We start from the raw sequence: 27,732 nt of genomic DNA, 5'->3' as shown, positions 1-27,732 counted from the left end.
CATTTCGGAATGTCTCCTGCTTTTTCATTAAAACCCTAATCCTATGTTTCTTTCCGTAATGTCTACTATTTTTTAATCCAAGCACTAATCCTATGTTTTTTTTTCTTTTATGAATGTCTCCTATTTTTCAGCATTAGAATGAAAACCCTAAATCTATGTTTTATTTTTAGAATGTTTCGTATTTTTGAATGAAAACCCTAATCCTATGGTTATGCCTAATATTTTCTAATCAAAACCCTAATCCTACATTTTTAATTTTGAAATATCTCCTATTTATCAACTTTGAATCAAAATTCTAATCCTATGGTTTCTTTTAGAAATGCCTCCAATTTTTTAATCAAAACCCTAATCTCACATAGGGTTAGTATTTTTGAATCATATGTTTTTTTTTGGAATACCTCCTATTTATCATTTTTGAATCAAATCCCTAATCTTATGTGTTTTTTTCACAATGTCTCCTATTTTTCAATCAAAATACTAATCCCATGTTTTCTTTTTAAAATATCTCCTATTTTTTAATCAAAACCTTCATCCTATGTTTTTCTTTTTTTGGAATGTCTCCTATTTTTTTAGGTTTTTGAATAAAAAAACCCTAATCTAATGTTTTTTTAATGTCTCCTATTTTTTTATGAAAAAGCGAATCTTATATTTTCTTTTTTTAGGATGTCTTCTAATTTTTTTGCTTTTCAATAAAAAAACATAATCATAAGTTTTTCTTTTTTTGAAGTGTCATCTATTTTTGTATAAAAAAACATACTAGTATGTTTTTCTTATCGGAATGTCTCCAATTTTTAGGTTTTTGAATCAAAAACACAAATGCTATGTTTTCTTCATGAAATGTCTCCCATTTTTGGATTTAAACCTACGTTTTCTTTTCTGAATGTCTCCTATTTTTTTAATCAAAACACTAATCCTATGTTTTCTTTTCAGAATTTAGCCTAATTTTTTGTTGTTCAATTTAAAAGAAATTCCTATTTTTTTTTAGAATTTAATCTATTTTTGAATGAAAATTCTAATCGTATGTTTTCTTTTATGAATGGCTCCCACTTTTCAATTTTGAATCAAAACCCAAATGCTATAATTTCTTTTCACAGTGACTCCAATTTTCAATTTTCAACCTATGTTTTCCTTTTAGAATGTCTCCTATTTTTCAGTTTTGAACCGATCTTTTCTTTTTGGTATGTCTCCTATTTTTTGGTTTTGAATCAAAATCCTTATCCTATGTTTTTCTTTTCGCAATGTTTCCTTTTTTTTAATCAAAACCCCAGTCATATGTTTTGTTTTTAGAATGCCTCCTATTTTTTTATTTTTTAATCACAACCCTAATCCTATGTTTTTTTTTAAAAATGTCTCATATTTTTGGATCAAAACCCTAATTCTATGTTTTCTTTTCAAAATGTCTCCTATTTTTAAATCATAGCTCTGATCTGATTTTTTTTTCTTTTTGCAATGTCTCCTTTTTTCGCATTAGAATGAAAAACCTAAACCTATGTTTTATTTTCAGAATGCCTCGTATTATTGAATTAAAACAATAATTCTATGTTTACTTTTCGGAATGCCTTCTACTTTTCAATCAAAACCCTAATCCTATATTTTTCTTTCTAGAATGTTTCCTATTTTTTTAGTTAAAAACTCTAATCCTATGTTTTTCTTTTTCAGTAATGTCTCCTATTTTTGAATCAAATTTCTAATCCTATGTTTTTTTAATATCTCATACTTTCCGCATTAGAATCAAAACCCTAATGTGATGTTTTATTTTTCAGAATGTCTCATATTTTTTAATTAAGACCCTAATCCTATGTTTTCTTTTCAGAATTTCAACTATTTATTAGCTTCGAATCAAAATTGTAATCCTATAGTTTTTTTATAAGAATGACTCCTATCTTTGAATCAAAAACCCAAATATTTTTGTTTTTCTTTTTAGGAATATCTACTATTTTTTTAATCAAAGAATAATCCTATGTCTTTCTTTAGGAATGTCTACTATTTCTCAATTAAAACCTTAATCCTATATATTCTTTTCAGAAAGTCTCCTTTGTGTTTTTTAAAAAAAAACTTAATCCTACGTTTTCTTTTTGGAATGTATCCTATTTTTTAATCAAAAACATTATCCTAAGTTTTCTATACAAAATGTTATCTATTTTTTTATCAAAACCATATTCCTATATTTTCTTTTCGGAATGTCTCCCATTTTTGAGGTTTGAGACAAAACCCAAATGCTATGGTTTTTTTTGGAATGTCTCCTATTTTACTATTTTGAACCAATGTTTTCTTTTTGGAATGTCTCCTATTTTTCAGTTTTGAATCAAAATTCTAATCCTATGTTTATTTCGGAATGTCTCTTTTTTTTAGTCAAAAACCATAATCCTATGATTTTTATTTTTTTGGAAAAGTGTTCTATTTTTTTGTGTTTTTGAATGAAAACCCTAATTCTATGTCTTCTGTCCGAATATCTCCTACTTTTCAATCAAAAACCCTAATCCTATTTTTTTCTTTTTTTGAATTTCTCCTATTTTTTTATTTTTTTCAATCAATGCCCTAATCCTATGTGTGTGTTTCTATTTTTAGAATGTCTCTTATTTTTCCTCATTAGAATCAAAACACTAATCCTATGTTTTATTATCATGATATCTCATATTTTTATTTTTTTGAATTAAAAACCTTAATCATATGGTTTTTTCGCAATGCCTCCAATTTTCTAATCAAAAAACTAATTCGATGTTTTCTTTTAGAATGGTATCCTATTTAATGGCTTTGAATGAAATTCTAATCCTATGGTATCGTTTAGGAATGTCTCCTGTTTTTGAATCAAAACCCTAATCCTATGTTTTCTTTTCTCGAACATCTCCTATTCATCATTTTTTTAAATCAAAACCCAAATCCAATGTTTTTCGAATGTCTCTAATTTTTCAATCAAAAACCTAATATTATGTTTTTTTAATGTCTCCTACTTTTTTTATCAAAACCATAATCCTATGTCTTCTTTTAGAATGCCTCCTATTTTTTAATCAAAACATTAATCCTATGTTTTATTTTCTGAATATCTCCTATTTTCAATCAAAACACTAATCCTACATTTTTTTTTTCAAGTGTCTCCCAACATTTTATTTTCAATCAAAAACCTAATCCTAAATTTTCTTTTCAGAATACCTTCTATTTTTGAGTCAAAACCATAATCCTATCTTTTCAAAATGTTTGCTAATTTTTAATCAAAACATTAATCCTATGTTTTCTTTTCAGAAAATATCCTATTTTTTAATCAAAACCATAATCCTATGTTTTCTATTTGGCACGTCTCAAATTTTTCAACCAAAACCGTAATACTATGTTTTATTTTTAAAATGTCTCCAAATTTTTACTTTTCAATCAAAAAACAAAATCCTTAGTTTATGTTTTCTATTTTTGAATCAAAACCCTAGTTTAATGTTTTGTTTTTGCAATGTCTCCTATTTTTCAATTTTAAATTAAAACCCAAATGCAATCTTATCTTTCAGAATGTCTCATATTTTTCATATTGAATCAAAGCCCAAATGTCATTTTTTCTTTTCAAGATTTCTTCTATTTTTCATTTTACAATCAAAACCCTATTTTTATGTTCTTTTCGGTATGTCTCCACTTTTTTTGGAATGTGACCTTTATTATCCGCTACCTCTTGATACATCCTCTCGACCCTCTCCGACCTTGCTTTGTCTAATCCTAATAGAGTGTCGATTACCAAGATGGATTCTTATCCCTAGTGTCACTCTAAGTGAAAATCAATACAACAATCATTCAGGGATGGAACTCAATTAAAACATCAATTAAAGAAGCATAATAAAGGTTAATAAAACAAAATCATCCAATGGTTTACAAGTCCAAGCACCAAGTAGGGGTTTAGCTCTCCATGGAGCTATACACAATCAATAATGAAATCGAAAGTACAAGCATTCTATCCATAGATAAAACCCCCTTGTAGTCCGTATCGATGGTCTTGTGGAGCTGCCTCGTCTTCTTCAAAGGTTCTCTTGTCAAACCAAGGGCACACCTCGCCGAATTGGTGCCGACAAAAGCTCCCCAAATAACTCTCCCCATAGGATTATGATGTCGAAGGCCGTAGAACCACTTCAAAAAACTAGGCAAAGCCTTTCCTAACCTTAGCCGTGAACGTCTCCGAAGATGGACAAGAGATGGGAAAAGGACCCTTCAATAACTCTCAAAACGCGGTATTTATAGAGGCTGGAATCGGGCATCCACACAGGCATGTGGAATTTCCAGAAATTGTTTCCTAAGAGCTATGAATGGTAACTACTGCAATAATTTTGTTACAGTGATTAACTACATTAAACTGCTATAGTACTCTGCCAAAATGCTCCTGATTCCACTCTTTTCATCGATTCCACGTGAATGGGCACACATCTATGCGGTAGATTGCATCACATCTTTAATGAAACCACATTAAAGACACTCTTGCTAATATTTACACAAGTCAGAACATATGATTGTGACTGCCTTTGTGCCACTCTATTTTGTGTTTTCTCTTGAGCACAATTGAGGTTGGCGCACATCAACATGTCTTTGAGCACAACTTGTGTCTTCACCTTTGTTCAACCAAAGAACTTCATCAATAATTGGATCCATAATCTACTTTTGCTTTCTTTTATTCAACTTTGTCTCCACAACCCTACATGCACAAAAAAACACAAATACATTGATAAGTGCTTGTGTGATATGAATGCGAAGCATTCTTTCCTTATGTTAAGCATTACCTTTCTCGGGTTTTTACATTCATATGTGTGTTTTTATGTTAATTTTATGCATGTAGGGTTATGAGGCCGATTATAAAGGAAAGAAGCCAATGTGGATCATAATGTGCACCGATTTTTAGAGGAAATCTTGCTAAGGTTCAAACCCGAAGACATAGGTCGGGTGTGAGATGCTAGAGTGTGTGCCAACCTCCTCGTATTTGACTTAGCACAACCATTTGGAGGGGCACAAGGGTAGTCACACTCAAGCATTCTGACTTATGCACATAGAACTAGATCTCCATCAACTTATCTGTCATTGAAGAAGTAAAGCAATCCACGACGTGAACGTGTGCCCGTTTGCGTTACCTCGATGAAAGTATGGATTCAAGAAGTATTTCAGGCCAGATATTGTCGCAGAGCACTGTAGCAAAGTACTGTAGAAGCATTGTTCATAGCCCGCCGAGAAAACTACAGAATAGAGAATCCACACGGGCATGTGGAAATTCCACACGCTCGTGTGAAAAATCCACAGGGGCGTGTGGATCCCCGATTCCAGCCCTATTTAAAGCCGATTTAGCCACGATTTCAGCATTATTTTCTCTATCTTTTTACCAACTAGAGAGAAGGCTTCGGCTAGGGTTTTGAGAGGTATTAGCTAGGGTTTTGGAGAGGTTCAACGGCTCTAACATCACGTGTCATTTGGAAGTTGGTTATTGGGAGAGCTTTCGTCGGCACCGATCCGGCGAGGTGTATCATAGGCCGGACAAAGGACACTTTGCGACGAGTAGAGGACTCTCCACAAGACCATTGACATGACTATCGAGGGGGTTTTCTATGGATTCATTGCTTTTACATTCTATTTCGTTGATTGTAATTAGCTCTATGGAGAGCTAAACTCCTAGTGGGTACTTGGGTATTTGTGAAGCCTAGGATGTATTCAATTCATTGAATATCTTTATTATGCTTTTAATTAATTGATGTTTATTGTGAGTTGTAACCTTGAATGCTTGATTGTTTGAATACTCCCCTAGAGTGACACTAAGGTTGAGAGTTCTTATTGGTAACCTTGTGAGTGAGTGACACAGCACGAGTGTTAGACAAAGCTAGGTTGAAGTGGGTTGAGAGGGTGAGTCGAGAGGTACAGGAGCGTCCCCTTTCCCCTCCGATGTGTCAGATTCTACCTCCGTTCCTTGAGTTTTTTCCAGCCATAATAGAGTGAATGGTCTAAGGGATGACCTTCCGATGGGGCTTAGTTGCTGGTGCAATGGAGTGAAGCATAGAAGTGATCTTAGTATCTAGGGCTTAATTGAGGTTAGGGACCTTCCACCTAGACCAAAGGGTTAGGTCTATAATTAGGAAGAGATTTATCACTTGGAATCCCTAGAGCTCATTGCAATTCTATGCAATTGCGAGGTTGAGAGGTTATCCAATCTCTCCTCCGTGACATGTATAGAGTTAGGCATGGTTGACCTTAGATTTGGGACTATGTAATTAAGGATTTCCACGACTCACTATTGCATTAATTAGGAAGCATAATAGAGGGTTCTTGCACTTGAAACGATTGTCCCAGGAAGAACAATATCCGGGTATGGGTCTATTGGACATAGTTCATGTGGTAATTAAGGATCTTCTCGGTCCCCTATATTACGAGATTAGTGTTGGGTATGGGTCTATTGGACACAGTTCACGTGGTCAAGAAGACCAGTATACCCGCTCCCCTGAGCCTAGAGACGATGAGATTAATGGGCATGATCCGCAGGGTTCGGACAGGGGTTTATGCTTTGGTGCTACCAGCTCCAGAGACAGCTGAGGATGAGGGAGATAATGCTGAGGCTTCTCAACCTGCCGCTGAGCATCAGCCAGCACTGATGGAGACCGAGGCACCTCTAGTGTAAGAGGACGTACCCCCCGTACATATATTTTCACCATCTAGAGCCCATGATCATTTTGAGAGGCTCGAGAGTGCTGTGGGGGTGATACGGATAGAGTTAGCTGAGGTTCGTACAGAGATTGTTGAGATTAGGGCTGCACAGGTTGCTTAGTACACAGAGTTCATGGCACGTTTCGATACACTACAACAGATCTTAGAGCGAGACGTCGCCTCATCATTTGTCTTGTGACCGAGGTCTCCTCAGGCCCTCTCAGCTTCTCTAGCATTTTCCTCATCACCTATACCAGGACAGGTGGACCCACCATGTATTTCCTCATCACCAGCAGCAGCAGAGGACCCAGAGCACGACACTGACATTTGATTTTATTTCCATTTCCTTACTTTTGTGCACTTTATTTTGGACTTGTTCACTCAGAAAGGACTCTTCTTCTGAGTTTATTTTCATTTTGCATCTCGAGTTGTATTCGTTGTTCTATCTTTTATATTCGTTGTTCTATCTTTTATATACTCGAGTTATTCTGGGCACGGCCAAAGTGCTTCGGCACTTGGCTGTGTGAGCTTCACAACTCATTGGAACACTACTCCCAAGGATTTAGCTTCATCAAACGCAACACTAGGAGTCAGGGGAGTATTATTTTGATTGCTTTTCCCACATATATTCTTGATTGATATGCATTATGAGTGAGCTTGCATGTGTGCATTGGGGACAATGTACAACTTAAGTGTGTGTGTGTGTGTTGGGGGGGGGGAGTCTCATAGTGCACACATCTTTTCTATTATTCTTGATTGATATACATGCTCACATAGCCAATGCCAGTTTACCTTAGTTGCATTGATTGCATTCTTGAGTTTAGAAGAATTTTCAACATTGAATGTTTTCATGCTCTAGTTTTATTTGAATTTATAGGAATTTTTGCCCGATTTACATTCGTTGCACTACTCACTCTTTAAACTCTTTTGGAAACTCATGTTCGATGTTAAAGGAACTAGTTATAGTTGCTTCTTGTGTCAAATTCTGGAAAAAAAAAAGAAGGAACAAAATAGTTTTCTTGTTTATTGGCCATTTTGGGTGGAAAGAGCTACCACCTATGAAGTATCTCATAAGTCGGATACTAGTTATGCCCTAATGAGAGAAATAGCTATCTCATAGGATGAATGAAAGCTACCACTCCGGTAGAAAGAGCTACCACCTCAAAAGTGTGAAAGCCACCTTAGAGGCCGCTTGGGAAAGGGCTACCTTAGAGAATGTGTGAAGCTACTACCGTCTTTGAAATTGGTATTGCTTTCTTGTTGTAGATAAATAAGTCCCTTATACTTAGAGCTTTGAGAAGTATACTTTGGGTTGACTTGACTGAGTCCACACACTTTCACGATTTCGGGTTTGTTGTCCTTTTTGATTCAAGTTTTTAGCTACAGCTTCGATTTTTCATGTTTAGTGTTGAAATTTCCCTTACTTGTAGAATGCTCTTTTTGTATACTTTGGTGAACCTAAGGCCAAGTACTTCCAATATTTCCTTCATCTATGCACAAAATATTTAATTTTTGCTTGAGGACAAGCAAAAGCTTAAGTGTGGGAGATTTGGTAAGTGCTTGTGTGATATGAATGTGAAGCATTCTTCCTTATGTTAAGCACTACCTTTCTCGGGTTTTTACACTAATATATGTGTTTTTATGTTACTTTTATGCATGTAGGGTTGTGAGGCAGATTATGAAGGAAAGAAGCCAATGTGGATCATAATGCACCGATTTTTAGATGGAATCTTGCTAAGGTTCAAACACGAAGATATAGGTCGGGTGTGACATGCTAGAGTGTGTGCCAACCTCCTCGTATTTGACTTAGCACAACAATTTGGAGGGGCACAAGGGTAGTCAAACTCAAGCATTCTACTTATGCACATAGAACTAGTCTCCATCAACTTATCCATCATTTAAGAAGCAAAGTGATCCACGACGTGAACGTGTGCCCGTTTGCATTACCTCGATGAAAGTATGGATTCGGGAAGTATTTCAGGCCGGATACTGTCACAGAGCACTGTAGTAAAATACTGTAGAAGCATTGTTCACAGCCGGCCGAGAAAACTGCAGAACATAGAATCCACACACCCGTGTGAAAAATCCACAGGGGCATCCACAGGGCGTGTGAATCCCTCATTCTTGCCATATTTAAAGCCGATTCAACACCGATTACAGCATTCTTTTCTCGATCTTTTCCCTAACTAGAGAGAGCGCTTCGGTTAGGGTTTTGATAGGTATTGGCTAAGGTTTTGGAGAGGTTCTATGGCTCCGACATCACGTGTCATTTGGAAGATGGTTTTTGGGAGAGCTTTCGTCGGCAATGATCCGGCGAGGTGTATCCTAGGCCGGACGAAGGACCCTTTGCGACGATTAGAGGACTCTCCACAAGAGCATTGACACGACTATCAACGGGGTTTTCTATGGATTCATTTCTTTTACATTATATTTCTTTGATTATAATTAGCTCTATGGAGAGCTAAACCCCTAGTGGGTACTTGGGTATTTGTGAACCCTAGGATGTATTCGCTTCATTGAATCTCTATATTATGCTTTCAATTAATTGGTGTTTGTTGTGAGTTCCAACCTTGAATGCTTGATTGTTTGAATACTCCCCTAGAGTGACACTAGGGTTGAGAGTTCTTATTGGTAACCTTATGAGTGAGTGACACAGCACGAGTGTTAGACAAAGCTAGGTTGGAGAGAGTTGAGAGGGTGAGTCGAGAGGTACAGGAGCGTACCCTTTCCCCAACGATGTGTTAGATTCTACCTCCGTTCCTCGAGTTCTTTGCATCCATAATAGAGTGAATGGTATAAGGGATGACCTTCCGCTGCGGCTTAGTTGCGGGTGCAATGGAGTGAAGCATAGAAGTGATCTTAGTATCTAAGGCTTAATTGTGGTTAGGGACCTTACACCTGGACCAAAAGGTTAGGTATATAATTAGGAAGATATTTATCACTTGGAATCCCTAGAGCTCATTGCAATTCTATGCGAGTGCTAGGTTGAGAGGTTATCCAATCTCTCCTCCGGGACATGTATAGAGTTAGGCATGGTTGACCTTAGATTTGGGACTATGTAATTAAGGATTTCCACGACTCACTATTGCATTATTTAGGAAGCATAATAGAGGGTTCTTGCACTTGAAACGATTGTCCTAGGAGGAACAATATCCGGGTACCTCATCTTTATTGATTGCCTTACCTTCTCCTTTACTTGTGCTCTCTTACTTGTTATTTTTACTATTGAAAATTGAATCATTGTCACATATATCACTATTTATCTTTCACATAGCTAAGAAGCGAATTAAGTGTTTTTATTCCCTACTCCCTGTGGGTACGATACACGCTCATCCGGGATTATTACTTCGACAAATCCGTGCACTTGCGGGATATATGTATGGGGACCTTGTCACACATATGAATAAGTGATAAAATCTGATAAAAGTTATGCTCAATGTATGAAAAGAATACTTCGTATTACTTATAGACAAGCACTTATCAAACTCCTCCACACTTAAGCTTTTGCTTGTCCTCAAGCAAAAATAAAACATTAAAGCATCTAAGAAGGAAAATTATAAGTTCTTGGCCTTAGGTTAACCAAAAGTATGCAAAAGAAGCCTTCTATAAGTAAGGAAAAATTCCAACACCGAATAAGAGAAATCAATGCTCTAGCTAAAACCTTGCATCAAAAACAACAACAAACTAGATATTGTGTAGTATGTGTAAACTAACTCAAGTCAACCAATCATTGACAACGCCCCTTGCGTGTGACCCGCAAGTGCATGAGTTTGTCAAAGTAATAAATCCCAGGTGAGTGGGTTATCGTATCCATAGGGAATAGTGAATGGAAACACAATGATTGCTACTTAACTAAGTGAATATGAAACAATAATAGTGTTGAAAAAATTAATGTGAACAAGACTAAAAAAAATAAGAAAGAAAGGCACAATAAAATGAGATAATAGGCAATCGATAGAATGTGGGGCACTCAGACATTGCTCCCCCTAGGGTTATTGATTTAAGTGCAATACCAACTATTATTTCTACTAGCTGATGCTTAATGAGTTGTGGAAATTCTAAAATACACGGTCCCAAACCTGAGGTCAACCGTGACTAACTCTACGCAATGCCCCGGTGGAGAAATCATTCAGTCTCAACAGCTCACATTGCATACAAATGCAAGAAGCTATATGGATTGCAAGTGATAAACCCTATTCCTATATGTAGATCTAACACATTGGTCCAGACGAAAGACCACTAGTCCAAATTACGCCCAAGATATTAAGGATTACTTCAACGCTTCACTCTGTTGCTCACACAACTAAGCCCAACCGGAGTTTCTCTCTTAGCACTTCACTCTACTGTGACCGCAAAAACTCTAGGAGCATGGAGGTAGGGTAAATCACACCGGAAGGGAAAGGGGATGCTCTACAACCTCTCGACTCACCCTCTCAACCCTCTCCAACCTACCAATGTCTAACCCTCATGGTGTGTCACTCATCCACAAAGGCTATCAAAATGGACAATCAACCCTAGTATCACTCTAAGGGAGAAATCATTTAAGAAGCATTCAAGATTGGAACTCAATTATAGACATCAATTAAGGAAAACATAATATATGGTCAATAAAACAATAACATCCTAAGGAAACACAAGTCCAAGTACCCACTAGGAGGTTTAGCTCTCCATGGAGCAAGATACAATCAATAATGAAATTAAAAATAAAAACATATAATCCATAAGAAAACTGCCTCGGTATTTGTGTTTATGATCTTGTGAAATAGCCTCATCCTCTCCAATGGTCCTTTTGTCAAGCCTAAGGCACACCCCGGCGGATCGTTGCCGATGAAAGCTTCCCCAATAACTATCTTCAAAGAGAAATGTGCTGTTAAAGTCGTAGAACTACTCCAAAACCCTTGCGAAAACCCCTCTAAACCCTAGTCGCATGCTTCCCAAAAGTTGGAGAAAAGATGGAGAGAACAATGAAAGATGGATGCCCAAATCGGTACAAGTTGTGGCTTTATAAATGGCTGGAATCTGGCATCCACATGTTTGTGTGGAATTTCCACATGCCCATGTGGATTTCTAGAAATCTGATTTTCTGCCGCCTGTGAACAGTAAGTGCTACAATAAATTGTGACAATAGTACTCCGGCAAAATACTCCCGAATCCACACTTTTCATCGAGGTAATATAAATGGACACACGTCTATGCCGTAGATCACATTGCTTCTTCAATAAAATGCCATATTGGTGAATATCTTGCTAACATTGTACAAGTCAGAATAGGCAAATGTGACTGCTTCTGTGCCCCTCCGAACAATGTAATTTCTTGAGCGCATGGAGGTTGGCACACATTCATGTATCTTTGATTACAACTTGTGCCTTCACATTTGTTCACTCCATGACTTCATCAACAAGGTACAATCACAATCTACTTTAGCTTCTTTCTTTCATAATTGGCTTCACAACCCTTCATGCACGAAAGTTCACAAATACACAAATATTATCGCTAAAATCTGATAAAAGTAATGCTCATCGTAAGAAAAGAATACTTCATATTACTAATACACAAGCATTGATCAAGCATGTATTTCCCAAAGTTCTAATTAAGAGGGACTTATTTATGTACAAAAAGAAAAGAGAAGGAAGTAGCTTCACAGATCCTCTATGGTAGCCCTTTCCTAGGCGGCCACCAAGGTGGCTTTCACACTTTTGAAGTGGTAGCTCTTTTCTACTGGGGTTGTAGCTTTCACTCATCCCATGAGATAGCTCTTTCTCTCGTTAGGGCATAACTAGTATCCCACTTATGAGAGTAGCTTCATACTTCATAGGTGGTAGCTCATTTCACCACAAATGCACAACTAAAACAAGTATTTTTCTCTTTTTATTTTCTTCAGTACAAATAACACAAGAAATAGCACAAATTAGTCCCTTAAACATCAAAGCTGAGTTTCCAAAAGAGTTTAATGAGCTAGTAGTGCAACAAGTGAATAAGTGTCAATCAGGTAAAAATTCCTAAAAATCCAAGTAAAAACTAGAGCATGAAAACATTCTATGATGAAGATTCTCCTAAACTCAAGAATAGAGTCATTGCAACTAAGGTGAATCGCCATTAGCTACATGAGCATGCATGATCAAAGCATAGATATAAAACATGTATAATGTGAACTTACCCCCCACCCTCCCCCACACACACACACACTTAAGATTTACATTGCCCTCAATGTACGCGATGCAAGCACAATACAAAGTATATCACTCAAAATCTATGTGGGAGCGGGCAATTGAAACAATACTCCAATGAACTCCTAGTGGTGCATTTGATGGAGCTAAATCCTTGGAAGTTGAGCTCCAACGGTTTGAGAAGCACACACAGCCAAGTGTAAAACACATTGACCGTGTCTATGACTAATCCTCAATTTCCATACTAACAAGACCATCTGTAGGCATACACAAGGGGTTCAGTAAAGCTCAACAAAAACAAAATAAAACTTGAGTATATAAAAGTAAAGCAATGAAATGCAACTCGAGACAAAAAATAAGATACACTCAGAAATAAGATCCTTTCTGAGTATACAATGCCCAAAATAAAATATGGAAAATGAAATAGAAAATCATAAAGAACTAAGAAAAGGATGCACCAAGTGTTGGTGTCTGCGCTGGCTGCTCTAATACTATTGGTAGCAATGCCAAGTCAAATGGTGTCGTGGATTTGATGATGGTGATGCTGGAGGAGCCTGTGGGGTAAAGGGTCTCATAATGAATGGTGAGGCGGTAACACGCTCAAGTAGCTACTGTAAAATATTAAGACGCGCCATCATCTTTGTGTGTTACGCGAACTGTGTCGGGCGAACCTCGATGATCTTAGTCCAGAGCACCCTTACAGCATTCTAGAGCCTCTCAAATTGATCATAGGCTCGAGATGGAGAGAAGATAAACACTGGGAGCAGCTCCTGTGCTGCAGGAGATGCATCGGTCTCCACCGGCTCTAGCTGCAACTTAGGAGCAGGTTTAGCTGAATCAACCTCAATCTCTGATGGCTCTGGTTGGGGTATATTTAGCACATACACCCTATCTCTATAGCGTCTGATCATGCCCATCATACACATGGTCTCTAAGCCGAGGGGTGCTGGAATAATCGTCTTCTCAGCCCCTATAATCTCATCCAGTAGACCCATCCCGACGATGAGTCTGGTGATGTATGGGCCCGAGAAGATCACCCCGATCCTGGTATACTCCCCCTGATGTCACAAGTACTCTGCTATGATGTGTCCTATATGGATCAACGTGCTATGAACCATCGAATAGAGATATACAGTAGCTCTTGCCGGCTCAGGACTTCAGTACTATCACCACGGCCGTTCACCGACCTACTCTGAATGTTGTTCAAGTAGCGGTAAGCAGGTCAAGAAAGGATCATGGCCTTGGACACTCTGAGCTCATATTATCCCTATCCACACAACGCTCTGTATGAGTGCTACGGTGTCAGAGTACCGGGCTAATCTGTTTGTAGTTGCTCGTATTCCCGCGTTATAGTGAAGCTCTCCTTGTATATTCCAAATCTGACTGAGAACTGCATGATACTCATACTATAATGGTGTCAAAATGCTCTAAGCTGTATGACATCGACGCTCTCAAATCTCCTATACGATCGATCAAACTCGAAAGATAAAAATACCTCCAAGTTCAAAAGACAAATGGTGGGCTCACGAATGTATAATAATCTGCCCAACCTACCCACCGTGAGCAACTGCTTAACCTCATTCGCAATATCATTGGGCAACTACACCTCCCTGAGCAAGCTCAAATCCGGTAGTCACGTCTGACCAAACTTGAGCTTCTATAAATGCTCAAATCGAGTCTGGTGCTCGACAATCGAGAATTCTCGGTACTCAGGCTCAGGTGAGGACTCACGAGGATGTTTGCCAACCACTTTCTTAGTCCTAGGTGACATGTCTGCGAGCTTTGAAAAGAAAAATTGATTAAAACACTCACAGAATTAACACTATAGAAATCCATACGATCGTGTGGAAATTCCACGCGCGTGTGTGGATCCATGGCGCATGAAAACCGCATGGCCACCATACTAAAAACTTAAAAATACATCACAACTTCATTCCAAACTCACTCTAAAGCATACATAAACCATTTAGCATAATAACAAACCGCATTCACCAGTTTAATCAATGCAAATTAAGTAATTGTGAAGAAAAGAAAGAAAGGGTTTACCGACGAAATAGAGAATGAAAGCTTGAAATCGGCCAGAAAACTCTAATAAAAACCCTCGAAAACAATGGTGCGAAGTCATGAGAGTGAATGAAAGCATTCTCTAAGTGTATGGGAGTGAGAAGATGAAGAAACACGAAAAACTTTTAAAGAAAACTGACATCTCTTGGTGTTTTGTACATCCACACAGATGTGTGGAAATTACCCACTCCTATGTGACTCCATAGGAAAGCATCACAGGGGCAGACATACACCCCTGTGTGCTCTCAGGATAGCACACTTTATATCTGAATGCATCCACATGGGCATGTGGAAATTCCCCATGCCGGTGTGCCAGACCCATAGCGGTACCCACACACCCCTGTGGCTTCTCTGTCCAACCGAGAAAAATTCTAAGTGTTCCACACACCCCTGTGAAAATTCCACACGGGCGTGTGGATCTTCACAGGCGTACTCGCAGGGCATTCATATGAACCTGTGCCTTCTCGGGATGATGGAGAACTCTTTACAGGAATTCACACGGGCGTGTGGTAATTACCCACGCTAGTGTGTAGTTCACAGGGTCAAACATAGGCGTAGACACACGCCCCTGTGTCTTCTCGGGATAGCCCTCTGAACCTCTACAGAGAAACACACGGGCGTGTGACCATCATAAGGTTATTCACAGGGGCAAATGCACGCCCCAGTGTCTTCTCGGGATGAGCTCTGAATGCAAACACATGCCCATGTGGAATTTCCACACGACCGTGTGTTTTCTCTAGATTACTTGGAAAAAATAACAAAAAATTTCTGAACATTTACAAGTATTCAAATCCTATCTATATTATGAAAATGTAATCAGAGGAACATAAAAAACACGCTCAAATAACCAAGAAGCTTCACCAAAACGCAATTAAGCACTGAAAACACCAAAGATCCATGAGAAAATCACAACAATAGCATGTAAAAGATCAAGACACCAACACTTAACCTCTTATTCATGCAACCGGTAACTAAAACCTAGAAAAACATAAAGACTTGGGTTGGCTCCCAAGAAGCGCTTGTTTAACATCACTTAGCTTGACGTACCTTGCCTTACCTCACGGGGGCTAATAGATGAAAGTTTCCCTCTTACCCATGACCTGAAAGCACGATGAACATAGTCTTTTGAAGATAGAGGGGGAGTTATTGGATTTGTTATCACACAAGGGTTCATCGCCCTTGACAAGATCCCCTTGCGTATATCACGCAAGTGCACGGGTTTGTCGAAGTAATAATCCCAGGTGAGCGGGTATCGAATCCACAGGGAATAGTGAATAAAAATACTTAATTCGATTTTTAGCTATGTGAAAGATCAATGATGATAAGTGTAACAATGATTCAATTCTCAACAATAAAAACAACAAGTAAGAGAGCAAAAGTAAAGAAAGGGGGTAAGGCAATCGATAAAGATGGGGTACTCGGATAATGCTCCGCATAGGATAATTGTTTCAAGTGCAAGAACCCTCTATTATGCTTCCTAATCAATGCAATGGTGAGTCGTGGAAATCCTTAATTACATTGTCTTATATCTAAGGTCAACTATGCCTAACTCTATACATGTCCTGGAGGAGAGATTAGATAACCTCTCAACCTCGCACTCGTATAGAGTTGCAATGAGCTCTAGGGATTCCAAGTGATAAATCTCTTTCTAATTATAGACCTAACCCTTTGGTCCAAGTGGATGGTCCCTAACCACGATTAAGACCTAGATACTAAGATCACCTAAACACTTCATTCCGTTGCACGCGCAACTAAGCCCTAGCAGAAGTTCATCCCTTAGACCATTCACTCTATTATGGCCGCAAAGAACTCGAGGAACGAGTGTAGAATCTATCACGTTGAAGGGGAAAGGGGATGCTCCTGTACCTCTTGACTCACCCTCTCAACCCTCTCCAACCTAGCTGTGTCTAACGCTCGTGGTGTGTCACTCACTCACAAGATTACCAATGAGAACTCTCAACCCTAGTGTCACTCTAGGGTAAATGTTCATACAAACAAGCATTCATGGTTGGAACTCACAATCAACATCAATTTATTGAAAGCATAATAAAGAGATTCAAAGAAATGAATACATCCTAGGGTTCACAAATACTCAAGTACCCACTAGGGGTTTAGCTCTCCATGGAGCTAAGTACAATCAAAGAAATAGAATGTAAAAGCAATGAATCCATAAAGAAACCCGCTCGATAGTCATATCAATGGTCTTGTGGAAAGTCCTCTACTCGTCGTCCAAGGATTCCCTCGTCCGGTATAAGATACGCCTCGACGGAAGCTCCCCTACCAACCTTCTTCTTCAGGAATGACGATGTTGGAGCCGTGGAACCTCTCTAAAACCTTGGCCAATACCACTCAAAACCCTTGCCGAAGGCCTCTCTCAAGTTGGGGAAAAGATGGAGAAAAAAAATACTAAAATCGGGGCTGATTCAGCTTTAAATAGGGCTGGAATCGGGCGACTACACGGGCTTGGATGCTTCACGCGCCCGTGCGGAATTTCCACACGGGCATCGATAATTTCCACACGCACGTGTGGATTCTCTGAACTTTTGTTTTCTCGGCCGGCTATGAACAATGCTGCAATAGTACTTGCTACAGTGTTTTACTACAATATCCGGCCTGAATAGCTTCCCGAATCCATACTTTTATCGGAGTAACGCAAACGGGCACACGTTCACGTCGTGGATCACTTGCTTCTTTAATGATAGGCAAGTTGGTGGAGCTCTTGTTCTAGGTGCATACGTCGGAATGCTCGAGTGTGACTGCCTTTGTGCCCCTCCAAATGGATGTGCCCCTCTAAAAGAGTTCTTTATTAGCACTCTTGTTCAGCCATGTGTATTCAGATCCTTCACCCTCTATTTCAGCTGAATGATTCTATTCTTAAATAGGTTCTATACCCATTCTATGAAGTGTTCGTTCAAGTTTAGGATCTCCTTCAACTATTGTCAAAGGATTCCCTCGGGTCATAACCTGGAGCTGCTACAAAAGAAACAAAAACAAATCAGAATGATGATAGAATAAGAAAAGGTGAAATAGAATAAACAATGAATAGCTAAAATAGCAAAATGCTAAGTGTTTCTAAAATACCTATTCCCTGGCAATGGTGCCAAAAACTTCTCAACACCCCTTGTGTGTGACCTGCAAGTGCAAGGGTTTGTCGAAATAATAAATCCCAGACGAGTGGGTTATCGTATCCACAGGGAATAGTAAATAGAAACACAACAATTGCTACTTAACTAAGTGAAGATGAAACAATAATAGTGTGGATAAAATCAATGTGAACAAGACTATAGAAAATAAGAAAGAGAGGCATAATAAAATGAGAGGAAAGACAATCAATACAAATTAGGGCACTTGGACATTGCTCCCCCTAGGGTTATTGATTTAAGTGCAAGACCAACTATTATGTCTTCTAACTGATGCTTAATGAGTTGTAGAGATCCTAAAATACATGGTCCCAAACCTAAGGTCAACCATGACTTACTCTACACTATGTCCTAGTGGAGAAATCGCTTAGTCCCAACACCTCACACTGTGTATAGCTGCAAGAAACTCTAGGGATTCCAAGTGATAAACCCTATTCCTATATGTAGATCTAACCCTTTGGTCCAGGCGAAAGACCCCTAGTCAAAATTAAGCCCCAGATACTAAGGATTACTATAACGCTTCACTCTATTGATAGCGCAACTAAGATCTAGCGGAGTTCCTCTCTCAGTATTTCACTCTATTGTGACCGCAAAGAACTCTGGGAATATGGAGGTAAGATAAATCACACCGGAGAAGCAAGGGGGTGCTCCGCTATCTCTCGACTCACCCTCTCAACCCTCTCCAATCTAGCATTGTCTAACCCTCATGGTGTGCCACTCATCCACAAAGGCTACCAAGATGGACTCTTAACCTTAGCGTCACTCTAAGGGAGAAATCATTCAAAAAGAATTCAAGATTGGAACTCAATTAAAGACATCAATTAAAGAAAGCATAATAAAAGGTCAATGAAACAATAACATCCTAGGTTTTACAAGTTGATATGTGATTGTGTGATAAGAATGCGAAGTGTTCTTTGTTTATGATGAGCATTACTTTTATCAGGTTTTAGTGCTCATATGTGTGCATTTATGTTATTTTCATGCATATAGGGTTGTGAAGCCGAATGTTAAAGAAAGTAGCCAATGTATATCGTGAATGCACCATTTGGAGGAAATCTTAAGAAGGATCAAACGCGAAGACATGAGTTGGGTTCAAGATGTGAGAATGTGTGCCAACCTCCATATATTCAAGTTAGCACAATGATTTGGAGGGGCACAAAGGCAGTCACATTCGAGTATCCCGGCTTGTGCATCAATAGCAAGATTTTCACTGATGAAGCCATTGTTGAAGAAGCAAAGCGATATACAATGTAAATGTATGTCAGTTTATGTTACCTCAATGAAAACATCGATTTGGGATTATATCTAGCCGGTACTACAGCAGGGCAATACAGCAAATACTGCATTAATTTACTGTAGCAGGTACTGTTCATAGCCACCCAAAAAAGAGAATTCCAGAGAATCCACATGGGTGTATGGAAATTATCCACGCCCATGTGGAATTCCATAGGACCGTGAGGAGAATCCACCAAGGCATATGGATGCCCGATTCCATACCCATTTAAAGCCGATTTCAGCCGCAATTTCAGCAATTTTTTTCTCCATCTTTTCCCCAACTTGAGAGAGGATGGTAGCTAGGGTTTAGAGAGTTATTCACTAGCGATTAGGAGAGGTTCTATGCCTCTGACATCACTCTCCATTTGAAAGAAGGTTAACCAAAGAGCTTTCATCGGCACCGATCCGACGAGGTGTATCCTAGGCTAGACAAAGGGAACCTTGGACGAGTAGAGGCTTCTCCAGAAGACCATCGTCACAACTATCAAAGGAGTTTTCTATGGATTACTTGTTTTTACATTCGCTATTATTGATTGTAATTAGCTCCATGGAGAGCTAAACCCCCTAGTGGGTACTTGGATTTGTGAAGCGTGGGATGTATTTGTTTCATTAAACCTTGTTATATTGCTTTCATTAATTGATATGTTAATTGAGTTCCAATCTTGTATACTTGATTGCTTGAATACTCCCTTAAATTGACACTAGGGTTGAGAGTTCTTTTTGGTAACCCTTGTGAGTGAGTGACACACCACGAGAGTTACACAAAGCTAGATTGGAGAGGGTTGAGAGGGTGAGTCGAGAGGTAGCGGAGTGTGCCCTTTCCCCTCCATTATGATTCATCCTACCTCCATTTCCTCAAGTTCTTTATGGTCATAGTAAAGTGACTGGGCTAAGGGATGACCTTTCACTAGGGCTTAGTTGAAGAGGAAACGGAGTGAAGTGTTGAAGTAATTTTAGCACCTAGGGCTTAAATATGACTAGGGACCTTTCACCTGGACCAAAGGGTTAGGTCTACATCTAGGAAGAGGATTTATCATTTGGAATCCCTAGAACTCATTGCGGTTCTGTACGAGTGAAAAGTTGAGAAATTATTCAATTTCTCTTCTGGGACTTGTATAGAGTTAGGCATGGTTGATCGCTTCCACGCAAGTGTACGGGATCGCAAAGTAATACCCCTCATGCGAGCATGAGGGGGTCGTATTCCTAACGGCCCGAGAAGCTACTCTTACTTCCTCTTCACTATGTTGTTTAACCTCCAAGTTTGAATGTGATAGTGATAAAACAAATAAACAAGTAAAATGCAAATAAAATGCTAACAATGAAGGTAAGATACGGGGGATAATCAAGGAAAGAAAGTGGTTGCGGATGAGGATCCTCTCAGGGGCTACTAAAGTGTGCAGGATGGCAGAACTAACATGCATATGGCTAGTTGGACCAAGAAAACCCTAGATTAGGTCAACCCGATTGTCACAGCAATTGACCCCTAATCCGGTACGAGTATTGGATATGGAATCTCTTCCGCCCAAATCCAAATCCTCCTACGATTGCAATGGGAAAGGTGGTTTTCTTAAGTTAGGGTTAGAATACAAGCTAAAACTTAACCCTAGAATTGGAGGGGTATAAATACCCGATGGTCACAGCATATTTATACATGTTTCCCTTCCAAGCTTGGTGAGTCTAACACTAGGGAAATGGTCATGCAACCTAGAATTACCTAAGAATTGATACACTGAGTTCTCATACATACCAAAGCATTCAATTACACCAACCAAGGATCACAAACAAGCCAAAATACAATAGAAAGAGCCAAGCATCCATACAAGCACAAGTTCACCCCCAAGGTTCACCTACATCCGGTGACCTTGGGGTTTTGTTGTTCATAGTCATCAAATACAACAAGAAATCCATGAAAACAACCAAACAAAACATAAGAAACACTCCCTCAAAGAATGAAAGCCGGAGATGGCGTCCCTTGTCTTCATCCTCCTCTACACAAGCCCTAGGAGTAGATCTCGCCCAAAATCGCGCTCTCCTTATTGAATCCTCCATGGAAATGCCCTCAAAACCTTACTTCTATCTCCGATTTGGTGTTGTGGTGGTGAACTTTAAGAAGAAGGCCTCCTCCTTTTCAAAAGAAACCCTAACAATGCTTATAAAGGGACGAACTCGGGCTTACCTGCGGGTGGCCTCACCCTCACAATACTGCATATAAGGATGGTTATAATACTGCCTGTACGGAAATCCAGACTTAGACTTTTTCTGAAATTTTCATGTTCCGGGCTGCTACAGTGCATGTACAATGCCCGGGTCCAAAAATGACATTTTTGATGTCAATTTCTTCTTACATTCCGTCGTTGAGCTCACCTAGGTTTCTTTTGTTCCTGAAACATGAAATAAAATGATTAAACCATAAAAAAGGCATCAAGTTCTCAATAAAATATAATAAACATGCGCTTCGGTACGTACAAAATATGTACATTTAGACGTTTACTATACCTAAGCGTTTGCTTGTCCACAAGCAAGCAAACATGAAGAATAGGTGTAAGAAGATAAATGGCTAAATGCACGACTTCAAGCTCAAGTGTAAAGGACTCCACAAGCACGAATGGACAAAAATGAAGAAGTGAGATGTTCAATGAATAGTGAAGTGATAATAGTTCTGTTTCATCTAGAGTGCTCCTGTGAGTGTGTGTGCTAACTCCCCCTTGATCTCCACACCCTGGATTACCCCAGGATGCCCATTCACCCCACACAAAATGAAAAATGACATTAAGACACTAAAGACATCCTCAATACTCAATTAAGAATCCTCCGGTTTCCTAGGGTAAAACTCTAACTTTCAAGTGGCTACGTAGCAAGCATCGGGGAACAAGAGAGATACTTTATTTCTTTCACACAAATATACAACATACACCCTGAGTCCGACTAACGTGACTCGCATCAAAAATTTTTACAATCTTTTCACGAAGGATGCACATGCTTATTAGGCACAAGAGCCACACAACGTACTCGAATACAGTCTACATAGACGTATTCATGCTATACTAGCAGAGGAATACTGTCATAGACTCATTTTTTTTGTTTTTCTCATTTTTTTCTTCTTTTTTCTTTTCTTATCACATGCACAACTGTATCTTATGTCCCCAAGTGTAAAACTTGCTACAATAGTTAACTTTAAGGTAGAGAAAACAATAAAGGAACTCAAAAGCGCTTAAAAGTGCATTGAAGATAGAATTTAACAAATTAATGCCAAAATCATAATGATGGGTTGGTTGGAGTGTACAAGGTGAAAGTGCTCATGAACATGTATAAAGGTGCACAAAAGATGAAACAGATCTACATTCAAGCACAGATAGAGTACTACTCACAACTATCATTCTACCAAGCTAGGAAGTCCTTAACAATGAAATCATAGCTAACATTGGTGATTCAAGCATGCAATTGTAAAAATACTCCATCCCCACACCGAAAGGTGTACACTGTCCCCAATGTAACTAAATCAGCAAAACAAGGTGGGAAAGATAGGCAATAAATACAAGGAAATGGAGCAAGAAACTTCCCAAGTCATGTGATGAAGAGATTGACACTCGGGTCCGGACTTAGGGAAAAATAGTGTGATGAGGGTCTGGAGTGTGCCGTGACTTGAACAATGGAAGCCCAATACTTCTCACTTGTTACTGGGTACGGAAAATCCTGTGATAAGTCTTTGAATCCGGGTGTGAGTGTATATGCTTCGGTGTAAAGTCCCAAGAGTACACCTAAGTGATATTGCGTAACCCGATGCTTCTTCCTGAATGCACGAAAGGAGATAGAACTTGGTTGGTAAGTGAATGGACAATGCTTCGCAACCTCGACGGTGCTCAAAACTTTTAGTGTTAACTCCTTGTAGGTGGGCTCTTCAATGGAGAATAATTTGTCCCACCCACTATGGGAGATGAGCTCCAAGATTATACCATCCAAACCCAACAGCTTCAAGAGATCCCAATCTATTCTCCGAATGGTTCCAACCCCCTTCCGCGATAAAAGTGCATAACAGATCTTGTGCTCTTCATTCTTAAACTTTGGTTCGTTGGGAGGGGGAGAAAGGTCCCTCCTAGCATTCTTGTAGGCCACTTTCTTCACCCTCATAACTACAAGACCAAGGTAAGAACAATTAACAAATTTTTAAACAAATACAAGCTCAATGGAATGAAAACTAGTGAAAAATGGCAGTACTACAGTAAACCCAAAAAAATTTGCAAGAACCTTGTTTGTAAATGGAGCACAACAAATTTACAATCACAAAGTTTAATTCCACACATGTTCCACCATCCAAAGAGAGCAAAAACCCCATAGAATCATCCCAAAAAGAACATCAAAAGCTCATGGTTGGAGGAGGAGGATAGTGATCTAGAGCAAAAGAAATTAGTGGATTTGGTGGAGAAATGAGAAAGTTATGAGAGAAAGAATATGAGTGTGTGAGTGAGAAGAAAGAAGATGAGTGAGGGGCTAATTTAAACCCTCACTCGGGTGTCCTTGCGGGTGCCCTTGCGGCCGCAAGGGCAACCGCAAGGGCTCTCGGGATGGCTCACGGGTGCCTTTGCGGTTGCAAGGGCACCCGTGAGAGCTCTCTGGATTCCTCACGGGTGTCCTTGCGGGCGCAAGGACACCCGTGAGAGCTCTCTGGATGCCTCACGGCTTCTCTCACATTCATAAAACGGGTGATTTCCAGATTTTCATCAACTTAGCCTTCTCCAAACCTAAAAAACAATGAAAACAAAGCCAAATTAAGCACATAAACACTCAGGAATTTAATTTCATGGAGTCTAAACATCAAATCACTCAAGGCATTCTCAACGACATGGATGAAAAACATAAGAAAGATGATGAACAAGGCTACCAAACATGCACAAAAACTAAAGAACACAAACCACAACCACTCAAATAATACGAAAAGAGAAGGTAAAGAGTTCAAAAGCTTGGGTTGCCTACCAAGAAGCGCTTGTTTAACGTTGTTAGCTTGACGTGTTTTACCTCAGGATCATGGTGGGACATATGGTGGATAGTTACCTCTATTCTTTGGCAAAGTTTTGTTACCCGGAAAGTAATGTTTCAATCGTTGACCATTGACCTTGAAAGTTCCATTTTGTGGATGAGATATCTCAACGGCGCCGTGAGGGAACACATGTGTGACTGAATATGGTCCATGACACCATGATTTCAATTTGCCGGGAAAGAGCCTTAGTCGAGAGTTGAAGAGTAGTACTTGATCTCCCTCTTGGAAGCACTTAGCCTGTTTGATGGGTCGGTCATGGCTTTCCTTCACTCTCTCCTTATAGCGCAATGATTTTTCATATGCCATCATTCGCCATTCATCTAGCTCATTAAGTTGGAGCTTCCTCTTGCGGCCTATCAAGTGGGGGTCAAAATTTAACTGTTTTATGGCCCAATATGTTCTGTGCTCCAATTCGATGGGTAAGTGGCATGCCTTCCCATAGATTAGTCTGTATGGTGTTGTTCCAATGGGCGTTTTGTAAGCCGTTCTATAGGCCTAGAGTGTATCGTCAAGCTGATCAGCCCAATCCTCTCGATGATGACTCACCATTTTCTCTAGGATTCGCTTCAACTCCCGATTTGAAACTTCAACCTGACCGCTCGTTTGGGGGTGATATGGAGTCAAAGTATGATGAGACACCACGTACTGTTTCAGGACCTTGTCAAATTGAGAGTTACATAAATGAGTGCCCTAGTCGCTAATGATCACTCTATGGCCGCCAAAATGGAAGAATAGTTTCTTCAGAAATTTCACTACAACTCTGGCATCACATGATGGGAATGCCTGAGCTTCCACCCACTTTGAAACATAGTCAACTACTACCAGAATAAACTTATTACCGTGAGAGCTAGGGAACGGGCCCATGAAATCAATCCCCCATACGTCAAACACTTCGCAAACTTGGTTCCAATTTTGTGGCATCTCATCTCTTTTTGAAATATTCCCCGTCCTCTGACATTTATCCCAGTGCTGTACAAATGTCTGTGCATCTTGGAATATACTAGGCCAGTAGAATCTCGCATCCAAGATTTTTTTGGTTGTTCTGTTTCCACTGTAGTGACCCCCAGTTTTACCTGAATGACAATGCCTCAAAATGTCATGCCCCTCTTCTCGTAAAACACATCTCCTAACAACTTGGTCCGCACAAACCCGAAAAAGATACGGGTCTTCCCAGATATAATGCTTGAGGTCGGTGAAGAATTTCTTTCTTTGTTGATATGTGAGCCACCTCGAAAAAGTTTTCGCCGCTAGATAATTTGCGATGTCAACGAACCATGGGGTCTCATCCTCTGCTACCACTTGAATACTGCATAGTTGTTCCCCGGGGAATGCATCATTTATCTCTCTCCTTTCCATCACATCATCAGTGGGTCTCTCAATGCGTGATAGGTGATCCGCGACCAAGTTTTCTGCCTCCTTTTTGTCTTTAATCTCCAAGTCAAACTCTACTAGCAAAAGTACCCAACGAATCAATCGAGGTTTGGCGTCTGATTTATTCAACAAGTATTTGAGCGCAGAGTGATCAGTGTACACAATTACTCTAGACAACACCAAGTATGACCGGAATTTGTCGAAAGCAACCACTCATCGCAAGGGAGTTCTTTTCTCGATGGTGGTGTAGTTCTCTGGGCTGAATTTAAAGTTTTACTTGCATAATAGATAGGGATGGAAATGATCGTCCCCTCGATCGCCCTAAGCACTCGCACCAATCGTGCATAATCACTCGCATCACACATCAATTCGAATGGCAAATTCCAATCTGGAGAAACTACAATTGGTGCCTCCACGAGTTTCTTTTTTAGACTGATAAAAGCATTCATACATGATAAGTGTTGATAAGTGCTTGTGTGATATGAATGCGAAACATTCTTTCCTTATGTTAAGCATTACCTTTCTCAGGTTTTTACATTAATATGTGTGTTTTTATGTTACTTTTATGCAGGTAGGGTTGTGAAACCAATAATGAAGGAAAGAAGCCAATGTGGATCACAATGCACCGATTTTGGATGAAATCTTGCTAAGCTTCAAACGTGAAGATATAAAGTCAAAGTGCGAGATGCTAGAGTGTGTGCCAACCTCCCCGTATTTGAGTTTGCACAAACCATTTGAGCGGGCACAAGGGCAGTCACACTCAAGCATTCCGACTTATGCACATAGAACAAGATCTCCATCAACTTTATCCGTCATTGAAGAAAGCAAAGCGATCCACGGCATAAACGCGTGCCCGCTTTATGTTACCTCGATGAAAAAGTGGATTCGGGAGTATTTTTTTGGCATAGCATCGTAGCAAAAGTCATCGCTATAAATTATCGTAGCAAACAATGTATCGCTTTCATCGCTCACGACCGGACGAAAATGACGAGCTTTCAAAGAATCCACACGCGCGTGTGGAAATTATCCCACGCCTGTGGAAATTCCGCGACGGGCGCGTGGAGTATCCACGCCCATGTAGTCGCCTCGATTCCAGCCCTACTTTAAAGCCGATTCAGCCCCGATTTTTGGTATTCTTTTCTCCATCTTTTTCCCCAACTTGAGAGAGGGCTTCGCTAGGGTTTTGAGGGGTATTGGCTAGGGTTTTTGAGAGGGATTCTACCGCTCTGACATCGCGCATCATTTGGAAGAAGGTTATTGGGAGAGCTTTCGTCGGCATCGATCCGGCGAGGTGTATCCTAGGCCGGACAAAGGATCCCTTGCGACGAGTAGAGGACTCTCCACAAGACCATTGACACGACCATCGAGGGGATTTCTTTATGGATTCATTGCTTTTACGTTCGATTTCTTTGATTGTACTTAGCTCCATGAGGAGCTAAACCCCTAGTGGGTACTTGGGTGATTGTGAACCCTAGGATGTATTCGTTTCATTGAACTTCTTTATTATGCTATCAATAAATTGATGTTTATTGTGAGTTCCAACCTTGAATGCTTGATTGTATGAATATTTCCCCTAGAGTGATACTAGGGTTGAGAGTTCTTGTTGGTAACCTTGTGAGTGAGTGACACACCACGAGCGTTAAACAAAGCTAGGTTGGAGAGGGTTGAGAGGGTGAGTCCAGAGATACAGGAGCGTCCCCTTTCCTCTCCGACGTGATAGATTCTACCTCTGTTCCTTAAGTTCTTTGCGGCCATAATAGAGTGAATGGTCTAAGGGATGAACCTCCGCTGGGCCTAGTTGCGCGTGCAATGGAGTGAAGTGTTGAGGGGATCTTAGTATCTACGGCTTAATTGTGTCTAGGGACCTTCCACCTTGACCAAAGGGTTAGGTCTATAATTAGGAAGTGATTTATCACTTGGAATCCCGAGAGCTCATTGCAACTTTATTCGAGTGCGAGATTGAGAGGTTATTTAATTTCTCCTCCGGGACATGAATAAAGTTAGGCATAGTTGACCTTAGATTTGGGACTATGTA

At 39.6% G+C, this 27,732-nt stretch overlaps 1 protein-coding gene across 1 annotated transcript in view; it reads right to left on the bottom strand.

The window, feature by feature from the left end:
* LOC120253788 overlaps nt 1-24,632 on the bottom strand; it is a 71,789-nt gene extending 47,157 nt beyond the window's left edge. The window contains exons 1-4 of the mRNA XM_039262021.1: nt 24,341-24,632; nt 23,141-23,421; nt 21,656-21,672; nt 21,468-21,521 (exon numbers count right to left, since the gene is read on the bottom strand). Coding sequence (XP_039117955.1) covers nt 21,468-21,521; nt 21,656-21,672; nt 23,141-23,421; nt 24,341-24,632 — 644 coding nt within the window. The remainder of the gene's footprint in view (nt 1-21,467; nt 21,522-21,655; nt 21,673-23,140; nt 23,422-24,340) is intronic.
* Between the last annotated feature and the right edge of the window lie 3,100 nt (nt 24,633-27,732).

The sequence above is a fragment of the Dioscorea cayenensis genome, unplaced genomic scaffold, assembly GCF_009730915.1.
Source record: "Dioscorea cayenensis subsp. rotundata cultivar TDr96_F1 unplaced genomic scaffold, TDr96_F1_v2_PseudoChromosome.rev07_lg8_w22 25.fasta BLBR01000210.1, whole genome shotgun sequence".
In the NCBI taxonomy this organism is placed as follows: domain Eukaryota; kingdom Viridiplantae; phylum Streptophyta; class Magnoliopsida; order Dioscoreales; family Dioscoreaceae; genus Dioscorea; species Dioscorea cayenensis.
This window is presented reverse-complemented; position numbering and strand designations above follow the sequence as displayed.